The 11212-nt window shown below is 36.0% G+C and overlaps 2 protein-coding genes across 4 annotated transcripts in view; both read right to left on the bottom strand.

Annotated features, from left to right (window-relative positions):
- Cht6 (Chitinase 6) overlaps positions 1-11212 on the bottom strand; it is a 116214-nt gene that overhangs the window by 31883 nt on the left and 73119 nt on the right. For all 3 annotated transcript variants that reach the window (XM_053754226.2, XM_053754228.2, XM_053754227.1), the window contains exon 19: positions 10767-11154. In XM_053754226.2, the coding sequence (XP_053610201.1) occupies positions 10767-11154 (388 nt within the window). The remainder of the gene's footprint in view (positions 1-10766; positions 11155-11212) is intronic.
- LOC135309838 (mucin-2-like) lies at positions 6029-10760 on the bottom strand. The gene has a single exon (XM_064436324.1). The coding sequence runs from the start codon at positions 9801-9803 to the stop codon at positions 6597-6599; it is 3207 nt and encodes a 1068-aa protein (XP_064292394.1). The 5' UTR covers positions 9804-10760; the 3' UTR covers positions 6029-6596.

Genomic DNA, 11212 nt, shown 5'->3' with positions numbered 1-11212 from the left:
CAACGTTAGAATAAATGGATACACTAAGCTCGCTTGTTTCGTGGGATTCGTGGGTCAAAAGTGCAAAAGATTTATCAATCGATCTCCAACGTGGATTTTAGTGGACTTAAGGGTCTGATGGACACAAACTTAGTGATGGTGGATGTGTTGTGCCCAAAACGAGCTTTTGAAGAAGTTAGAAAATTAATTTGCATTTGTTTTAAATTACCTAGTAGTAATAGTCGTGTCCCACTGCTGGGCAAAGGTTTCCCCTTCCCTTTTCCACGAATCTTAAGAATTTGCAATACAACACCTTAATTGTAAAGTCGTGTAAAGAACATTAGCGGAGTGTTTTCAAAAATGCTTGTATCTTGAAGTGATGACGTAAGAACCTGCCCTCAAGTAGGTCGTGAAGACACGAGCGAAGATGCTGCGGCAACGAAACAAATTTTATATATACAACTAGTTTTTTTCCGCGGCTTCGTCCTCGTAAATTTCCCACGGAAACAGTTACTTTGCGGGATAAAAGTACCCTTCATACGAGTAGTTCTTCATATTTCAAACTATGTGAATGCAAAATTTCAAGAAGATTGGTTAAGTATATAGAGCGTGAATAGGTACTTAACAAACATACTTTCGCATTTATAATAAGTATTAGTTAAGATTAAATATACAACCCTTTATATATAGAATTAAAATTTTAAACAGTTTGAGCAAATGAAGTGGATATAAGTTGAAAAAATTTTGAATGAATATGTAATCGTGAAAGTGAAAAGTTTAGTTATGCATATTTTGTGTATTTTGTGAAGTGTGGTTCCGCCCTAGAGTGGTCTCCAGCTATCTATACACGAGACACGTAGATAGGTAACAATAGCATCTCATGGAATCCCTGAATATAACCGGGAACATGCGAGAATGAGAGGGACAGAATAGGAACGAATAGAATGTAGGACTTATGAAATAGTTGCTCAACGCCAGAAAACAGTAACAAACGATGAATTAATTATTTAAACAAATTAAACGTGTAATAAAATATAAATATTGTTGATAGAATTATAGTTAACTAACCTTTCTGTGTGGGAGAAGGGACTGAAGCAATTTGAAAGGATGCACCGTGGAAGGACATCGCGAAAATATCGGTATGCAGGTATAGACAGAAAAATAAGTTATTCGTGAATAGAAGAAATAAACAATCCGGCAGCTAGATGGGTCAACGATGTCAAGGATATTGCTAGCAACAACTGGACAAGGATGGCCCGGGGCAGAGATGGTTAGCGGAGACGGAAGGAGGACTATCCCTGGAGGACTGCTGGGACAGTCCTCAGTGCCGTCACGGAGGGCTGGAGATATTGATGAACTAGAATATAAGTATTGATTGACGACCTCGGTGGCGCAGTGTTAAAGTGCTTGCCTCTGAACCGAGAGGTCCCGGGTTCGATCCCCTGCCGGGTCATGATGGAAAATGATCTTTTTCTGATTGGTCCGGGCCTTAGATGTTTATATATATATATATATATATATATATATATATATATATATATATATATACGTATTTGATATGTACGTATTTGATATAAAAAATAGTATCGTTGAGTTAGTATCCCATAATACAAGTCTCGAACTTACTTTGGGGCTTGCTCAATCTGTGTGATTTGTCCTAATATATTTATTTATTATTGAACAAGAAAAGATAAAATATCTAATCGTAGAAGAAAAAAATACATATAATGGCATATTTTGTTGGTTCCGTTTGATAAAAGCTAATAAGAACTAAGCTACTAATATAGGTTACACGGTAGCCGTGGTCAAGTAGCACTGTCAATTGTTTGCGAACGTCCATTGGATATGATCGAAAGGTCTCAGGTTCGAATCCTACTCTTATCACTGAGTCACACAAAAGAACAATTGTCTTATGCCAGCTACACATTATTAGCAAACTCAGACAGATGCCGACAATGAACTTTTATTTACGGCAATGAAAAACCAGTAATGTATACCGAAACCTCCAAATTTGTATCGCGATAACGTTTAGCCGGTATTAGGTGACTTTAGCAGTAATAACAAATACGATAAGAAACAAGAATAAACTAACAGTATTTATGAAAAAATATGATCACTAACTGGTTATATAATTAGGAACAATAAAATTCTGAAGAATGAACAATAAAATTCTGATATTATGAACACAAATCGGTTGTAAGACAAATAATAGGATTTAGAATTTTATGTGAGCCAATATGGTCTTTCACAGGCACATAATGTGTACTATATTGTATTGTTAGTAGTAAATACAAGGGTCGGAGTAGCTATCGAACCAAATGAGGGCGTTGGGCAATCGTATTGATGACACAGAGCATGAGTCACGAGAGGCCTATCACGTTCTCGAGTCAAACCAGTTCCCTGTTAGGACAGGCTTGATTCACCTGATTGAATAGTAGTATAGTGATGTTATGAGGAGGTCTTGGATTCGAGTCCCAGAGTAACTATCAGACCAAATGAGGACGGCAACTGAATAAGGGTTCTGAGACTAAATCTGATGAGGCACCTGTAAATCACGCGCTCCCAAAAGTTACCTATTTAATGTTATACCTATTTAAAGTTGGTTGCATGCACTGTTAACTTTGACGTTATCTTTAACCTGTGCAGAAAAATGAAAAGTACGCCGTTTTGTCTAAATGACAGCGGCGAGCAGGTTAAAGTTAACGTCAAAGTTGACTTATACAACTCACCCTAGTATTTAGAATTGGGTTTTATCTGTTACGCGGTTTCTCATACTATAGTTGAGGGAAATTGTTTTGTGTTAAACAGGAAATAGTATAGAAAAGTATAAATGCCAGCTTTTTAGTTTAATGTTGATCAATTAAGAAGCCCAACTGTTTAATAAGTAAACTATGAAACAGACTACAATCTTTAAAAGACAATAAATGGTCTCTGTGTGATCTAGTTAGGTGACTGCAAATTGAATAGTAGATCTATACATTTGACGTCGAGAAGTGAAGGGCGTCAGGACCTAGGTACATAGTTTCTAAAGTACGTTAACTACTTAGTACCTAGTACGTGAGACACATGTGGTGTATGTAGGCCAATGCTAAATGTTATGTCGAAAGTATAATGAAGGCAGAATATTAAAAATTCTGAACGGACTTCTCGGTATCGTACGAACTTATGAAAAACTCAATCAGACTTTAAGAAAGCACTTATATACTTTTCGTCATTATCATCATCAGTCATTTGATCATCCCCCACGAGACGGGACGATCAAAACCATCCATCCACAGGGAAGGCCAGTGCCTTCCCTGTGGATGGATAAGGAGATCCCCACCACGTGCCCAATACTGATTGGTGGGTTTTAACGACTGTAAATTCTGAATGGACCATCATCGGCTTTACGTGCCTTCCGAAGCACGGTGGAATTCGGGATAGTATATTTTTAGTAACCCATCAAATGACCGACCATAGCTAAAGGGACTTAACCGTCACTATAATAGGCCAAGTGCGCTAAGCACTGCGCCATCGAGCTTCACATGAATGAAATGAAAAAATAACGATATTAATTATTTATTTTCACATTTCTAGGCTATTTTTTGAAGTTTCATATTTCGGTGCCTACTTAAAATATAAAAACGAGAATATTTAGAGAGGTGTGGCAATACTCCATCTACAAAGAACATAGCTTAAGAAGAATGTACCATCGATGAAATGTACCATCAACCAAAATAGGAAAGACAAGGTATAAAAACTCACACAAATAAGCTAATGTCATAGCGTATATCAGACTATAGTAAATAAGGTGTGTCCCAGAAAACCGCACCTCGTACACAATTATGTAATTCTTCGGAAAAGCTATACGAGGTGACCACACGAGGTGGTACCTACATAATTATGTAAAGACTTTCGCTAAAGAACCTTACTTTAGTTATATTTGCATATTCATAGGGGCAGAATACCTTAAACCGGAGTTTGCATAGCGATTTATTACAAATCTAATTTTGTAACGCGGAAATCGGCGGATGTTTTTTGTTGAGGCTTTTGTTTTTTTTTTTAATGCTAAATGTTTTATCGATAAATGTCCTACCTGAAGTATACGATTTTACTATGTATGTTTTTTATTTGTTGACACGCCTAAACTTATGATTATATTTTGTATTACCCATAATAGCTCAATTAGAAATATGCTAACCACAAATTATCATGGAATATAGCGTAGTAGATACATATACAGCTAAATTAAAATTAACTATAATCTAGAACATCATAAAGAGATACCGAGTTAGGAGAGAAAACATCGATTATGACCAGATGCATATATATGATTATGTGAACGACAATAATGTTTGGCCCAAGCATGGTGCAGTATCCTCATAACATATGTAATTGATTTATGACATTATTACGTACGTTTTGTACATTGTGTGACGATTTTTAATAATTTTATTGGAAATACAACTTTTATTTTATTTATTCATTCAAATTTTGACACTTTTAATAATGATGTAAATTCGTCCTCCTAATTTTTAATATATGTATAAGACCTATATTTGTTAATTGACGTCCTTGGAGAAAAGGCTGCGGTGAAGTTTGTTGCGCCGCTTCTTCTTCACCTGCGCTTTGGAAGCCGGCAGTAGACTTAGTTTAAGTAATTTTTTTTGACGTCAATAAGTGATGTATATCATCCTAAATTGAATGAAGAATTTTGAATTTGAATTTGAATAGAAATGTTGACTCACCATAGAAGGCAATTGAGGATCTTGTAAGAAAGAACATGTCATGTAATGTGACGTCGGGTTATGTGGTAAGTTCAGTAAAACTATATATTAATAAATCAGAGTGGCAAGTTATGCGTAGCTGTAATTTCACGTTAATTTGTTTAATTTCATCATGTGATTATTGAAATCATTATTTGAAGAAAACAAATATAACAAAAGAACTGCCTGTGTAGGTATAAACAAAATGTATATCTAAACCTTTAATGAGACACGATACTTAATCAAATATCACTTTAATCTATCAATTTCATTTATGGTAGGTATGATTTATCATTTTTTTTAGTTTAGTAAAGTACAAACACAGCTTATTAAAGTACAAACGATTTTTGTCTACACGATTTGTGATGTCACCCCAAATGTAAAGAATACAAGCCCCCATGGAATTAGTAGGTACTTCGTACAATGTACCTACTAATTCCATGCAAGCTCCATATAATTTTTTGTTTTTGACACATGACAAAAAGTATCTCATGGCAATCCTATTTATTTATATTTAGTTGACTACGTGTAAATGATGGTATGTGTTGTGACGAAAATATTGATTATGTAATAAAACAATAAATTTCCTTCATGTGAAATACTTCGATCATGATATAACACCGTAAGTATATTAGCTACATAGAAAGTTACAGTCCAACTAAAAATGCAAAAAAACAGCGCTTTTAATTGTTTGTCAGCGTAATTACCTCTTTATAATAAATCTGAGAAGCAAAAGACTATACGCGTAAATGGGAAAATAAATTTTGCTTGATTGTCATTGATGGCCATTGTCATCTTGCAAGAAGTGCGTCAATGTACCTATTATTGTTGATACTGAACGCAAAAAACTTAACGACAGCATTGTCAATAAAATTATCCAATAGATTCTGAGTAGAGGACTTACCTTGTATGTCACCCAGGCTTAATTCTTCCTTTCTTCTGTCTTGATTTTCAAGTAATCACATAAATACAATTAATTTTATACATAAGTATTAATATTAAGCAATACTACTTAAGCAATATGAATAAATATTTATTCAATGTAGAATTTCGTTTTTAGTCAATCATTAAATATGTTCATATCAATTTGTTTAATATATACTTAATTCAAATGTAAGCCCATAAAGAAATGTATGGTCTAAAAAATTCAGTGCATAAAGTTATAAAAATAAAATGGTGGAATATTTTTATATTATTTTAGAAAAATGTATTGATTTCACGACCACATTCGGTCGATTAACTCATTTTTTAATAAATTTATGTATTTTTTAATTTAGTTTCATATTATTCAATAAAGATGCAAATAACTTTAAAATGTTATGGTAATACTTTATTACAAACCTTTTATTTCTTTTCGTGTGTTACAATACAAATCATATCTTGTTCACATTATACAATGCCCGATCCTTCATATATGTACATTATGGTAACAATTAATATTAGTTTTATTTACCTTTAAATAAACTTATACAACCTATGACAATCTGTAAATTAGAAGTCTGCTATACCAAAACGACCTAACATAATATAATATACATTTTTGGTACAAAAAAACTTCTATAAAACTTAAGATTAAAGTTAAAGCTATGAATGTCTATAGTATGACTGAAATCAAACTGTTGAGACAATTTATATAATAAATATGTACATGAGATATACAAATATAATTCGTCATTTAAGTTTCCAAATAATTAGGCATTTATATTATTTGATGAATTAATAGAAATCTCATTAAAAAAATATGATAGGAAATAGTCGGACGCAGGAAAATTTAAAATCCTATATTTGATCAGTCATTGAGTACTATTATGGCCAGAATTACTGGGTTCAACCAGTGAGAACCACAACTAAAATTTTATTTTTAAGGTAACTTTAAGTATCAGAGGCGGGAGTGGTTGTTATACTCTTTCGTGGCACAAAAGATGGCCTGAATCCTGGCCTGATTGGCTTAATGAATAACCTCCTCTCTGTGGTTGATCTAGACGTTTCTGTGGTAAAAGTTCTTGGCTTAACAGTCGTTTTGGTAACAGCCTTTATCCTGCTATCGACTGGAACATTCTGAGCTCTATTGCCATTGAATCTAGACTTGCTTGGAGAAAACCCTGTGGTTTTATTTGCTTTCTGACTTAAATTTGGCGAAACTGTTGCATTTATCTTATTATTGGCACGAGGTATAGGTCGTGTTGCATTGAACGGTTTAATGATAGGTCTACGAGGGAAAATTTTTGATCTTTTAGCATCCAGTGGTGATAGTTTTAGAGTAGTCGTCTCCTCTGGGACTGTCTCTGTTGTCGTAGGCTCAGTTGTTATAGTTGTTGGTGGTTCAGTTGATAATGTTGTTGTTTGAGCAGTTGTCAATAGCTGTATGACAGGACTAGTAGCTCGTTCTGTAGTCGTTGTAGATACTATGTTAACAGTTGAAGATATAGCGTCAGACGATTTTGGAAGCACAGATATGCTAACCGGATATTTTACGGTTGTATCTTCGTTAACTGGCGCCCCGGCAAATTCTTGACCTTTAGCGAATGTTATTATACTGCGACCCGTTTCAGGTTTAATCACTTGTAATTTTACAATGTTACCTTCTTCTTTTTGGTTCGGCAATGACGACGAGTAAACGACAAATGGTTGGTTTTGTTTCTCATCGCTTATTTGCTCCATAATAGGATTCTCAGTTTTGAACAGAGATTCTAAAGGTAAAGTAGAAGGGTTAGTGAGCAATGTATGTGGCGTAATTATTTCAAAGTTTTTTGCTCCTTTATTGTCAGAATTTTCCTTTTCAAATGCTGCTGGAACAAATTGCCACTCAGAAGGAAATGGTGCATCTTCAAGTTTATCGGTTTTTTTATCGTCATTCACGTAACTCAAAAAATCGTCACCTGGTACATGCTCAATACGATCTTTAATTTCGCTATTCTCATTAGGTTTCTTTATATGACGATATGCTTCATTGATACTTTCAGAGGCCAGTAAATTTTCTCGCGGAGCATCAGCAAAGTTTTGCAGAGCTCTAGCATTTCGGGCTTCGTCAATTCGAATATTATTATCAGGTAGATGTTCAACTGGATAAATGTGTCCAAGTTTAGTCAGATAAATAGGTATTTCATCCTCAACGATTTTGATGAAACTAAATCTACTGACTTCACCAATTTTATTAACCACAGGTTTCTTTTCTACCATGATCTTTCCCTCTTCAATAAGCGTAGTTTCGTTATTTTTGTTCAAGCGATGTTTATCTAGTTTAGAGTTTACTTCGACACTTCTACTAACTGAGAAAAGTTTATCAAATTGTGTTTTAATGACAGGTGGTGTTTGAGTTGTAGTAGTTGTTGTTGTATCAGTTAAAATTTCCGTTGTTATTTCTATATTTGCCTCAGTATTCACGGGACCACGAGCATATATAATTTGATTATCTGATTCCGATTCTGTATTCGTGGAACCAACTTGTGTAGTCGGATAGTAAGTTGTGAACTCTAAATAATCATCTGTATCTGCATTGGTAGCGAAATTAGTAGTAGTTTCATTTTCCACACTGTTTGTTGCAGTGGCATCATTTGCATTTTCAGTAGTAAGATTACTTGGTTCAGTTATCGACAAATAGTCATCATCAACAGTTGTTATTTCAGTTCCAACATTTGAAACAGTAGTGCTCAATTCTTCCTTTGCCGTGGTACTTGTTTGCTTAGTTTCCACGGATAATTTCGTTTTTGATGTGGTAGAAACGGGTGAATTGTAACCTACGGGAACGTTTTGAACTCGTTTCGTGGTATCGACAGGTTTATTAGGTCCAAATCTAGTGTACACAGCTGTTCGGTTCTGGGAGCTATTTACCGATTTTTTGGTTGGTTCAGTTGTAGACGATGATCTAAATGTATTTGAATTTACAACTCTTGGTTTAAAGCCGGGCTTTATAGAAGTTGATGTAAACCTATTACTAAGTGACTCTTCTTTAGTTTCCTCTTCTTCAGAATTATATTCTTCTTCACTTTCTTCTTCTTTTTGACTTGGATTCCTACTGAATAATTGACCAGCAGGTACGAACACTAATGAATTTTCAGGCTCTTCATCTAGTACTTCTTCATCGGGATATTCTTCTTCTTCGTCTTCTACTTTAGGTGTGGTCCTTGCAGTGGTATATGGTCGTCTTGTTCTAGAAGTTGTCCTAGGAGTAAATAAGGGCCTTCTTGTAGTTGATGGTCTAAATGATTCTCTCTCTATAGTTGCTGGGCTAGTATAGGCACCGGGATTATATTTCCGACTAAATGTTCGACTACTTGATGGAACAGGTGGTTCTGTCGAAGATGTAAATAATTTTCTGGATGGCCTATAAGGCAATCTCGTACGAGAAGAAGATGGCGGTGCTGGAGTAGTTGTACTGGTAGTAGTTTCTGGTTGAGACTCTTCGGTGACTGATGTTGGTAAAGTAGGTGTTGTTTCGGTTTCCGAAATAACTACAGATTTTTGTTCATCCTCTATGATAACTTCCGGTTTCCTATCTGTTTCACTATCAGTGTGTTCTTTTATTTCAGTAGTATCTTCTTCTTTAGTAATTTCCCGTTGAGATTCAGTATTAGAAACGGTCGCTGGTTGAGTCTCTTTAGAACTACTATCAGATTTTACTTCCTCCTCCCTATTACCAGAATGACTTTCTGATTCTTTGACTATGTTTTTGTTTACTGGTTCTTCATCAGAATTTTCTTTGTTGGAATCACTATCATTATCAGTTTCAACACGTAAAATTTCTGGGACAATATCATCTTCGTTGTCTTCTTCATCATGAGAAGATTGTGTAACTGAAGATACCAATATGGTTGGTCTTGTTTTTTCACCATAATTGACTATGGCCTCTGTAGTAATATCTTTTTGTGCAGCTTTTACAAAACCAACAGATTTTGCTACAATTTCTGGTTCATTTTCAGTTGGTCTTATTTTTTTACGAATGATTATACGTTTTCTTGGAGCTACAGTTGTCGAAGTTAGTAAAACGTTATGACTAGAATCCCCAGCTTCCGTAGTAGATGTTGGTCGGCGTCTTATAACTTTGAATTTCCTTTTGCCTGATTCTTCAATAGGCAACATCTCAGTTACCACTGGTGATTCTGCTGTTGAACCATCCTGTTGCGAAGGTGCTCTTATTTTCTTTATTATCCGACGTCGCTTAATTGGCTCTTGTGTAGTTTCATTATCATCTTCGTGTGCTTGTTCCTCAATAGCACTTTCTGACAGGGAAATGTCATGTTTATTTTCAAGATCCTCGTCGTCAATAGCCTTTGAAACAGGAAGCTCAGTTGTTGTGTGAGATCTAGAAATAAAAGGCAATTTCCTAGCTTGAACAAGTGGTGATGATGTGGCTCTATTTATACCAAAAGGTAGACGGGGTGGAATTCGTTGCGTACCTACATTTTTTTCTTCACTAATCTCAGGCTCTTCAGGCTCCGTTGTGGTTGAAGATGAAGGAAGTTTTCTAGCAAATGGGCGAGGTGAAAACCTTGCAACTGCTGGTTGTCTTTGAACATTTGGAGTTTCTGTTGTTACAAGTTCAGCTTCATTGAGCGCGGTAGTTGAACTAGGCGAAAAGCGGCTTCGTCCTCTTGAAGGAAAGCTTGGTCGTCTTACGTCCACAGTTGCCGCAGAGACGTCGCTATCTTCTACTTTATCTGCAGCGATTGTGGTTCTTGATCGGAAACGTCTGTCATTCCTCGGATTGAAGGATTGCCTTTGAACAAACTGTGGCGTATCTAGATCAATTGGCGTCAAAGATAGCACTTCATCTGGGCTTATTTGGGGTCTAAATTGTCCTCTTGGTACCTGAGACGCCGCCGCAGGCTCAGAATCATCACTTTGCGCAGGTCTAACTCTAACTCTCTGTCTTCTAAACTGTCTGACTTTATCTGTTCCTTGATCACTAGTGATCTCGCGACTGTTAGGGGTAGTTGACCTAATTTTTCTAGATCGTTCAAGTTCATCTGCGTCCGATACTATTTCGTTAGGTTTGGATAAAGGTCGACGGCGGCTTATCAAAGAATAACTCCTAGTACTCACCTGGGTGGTCGTGTAAGGTGTTGTTGTTGTGGAGCCTCGTCGCCTGAAGCCTATTTGCCTTGGAGTGACGCTTGAAGCTGCTGTAGGTAGCTCCGTAGTCGTGGTCGTGGAAGTCGATGTCGTCGTAGTAGTGGAAGTCGGTTCGGTTTCAGTGATAAGAGCTTCAGTTTCATTCTCGAGTGTTTGGGCCTCAGTAGGACTTGGGGAGTTCAAAAGAGAAGATATTTGGACAGCTAGGACTGTAGTGGGTTCAGGATTGACGAGACCTTCAGAAGGAGAAAGAGTGGTGGATCGTGCTCTGACAATAGACGTGTATTGTGGTTGGGCGGATATCTCTCTTTCGAGTGCAGTGCCTTGGGAATCTTCTTCGAGATCCGTGTTATGATATCTGTAATAAAAAAAAATATGTTTACAAATAGAATATACTTAAATCGTACTCTAGTGTA

This window comes from Plodia interpunctella, chromosome 13, assembly GCF_027563975.2.
Source record: "Plodia interpunctella isolate USDA-ARS_2022_Savannah chromosome 13, ilPloInte3.2, whole genome shotgun sequence".
NCBI classification, from domain to species: domain Eukaryota; kingdom Metazoa; phylum Arthropoda; class Insecta; order Lepidoptera; family Pyralidae; genus Plodia; species Plodia interpunctella.
This window is presented reverse-complemented; position numbering and strand designations above follow the sequence as displayed.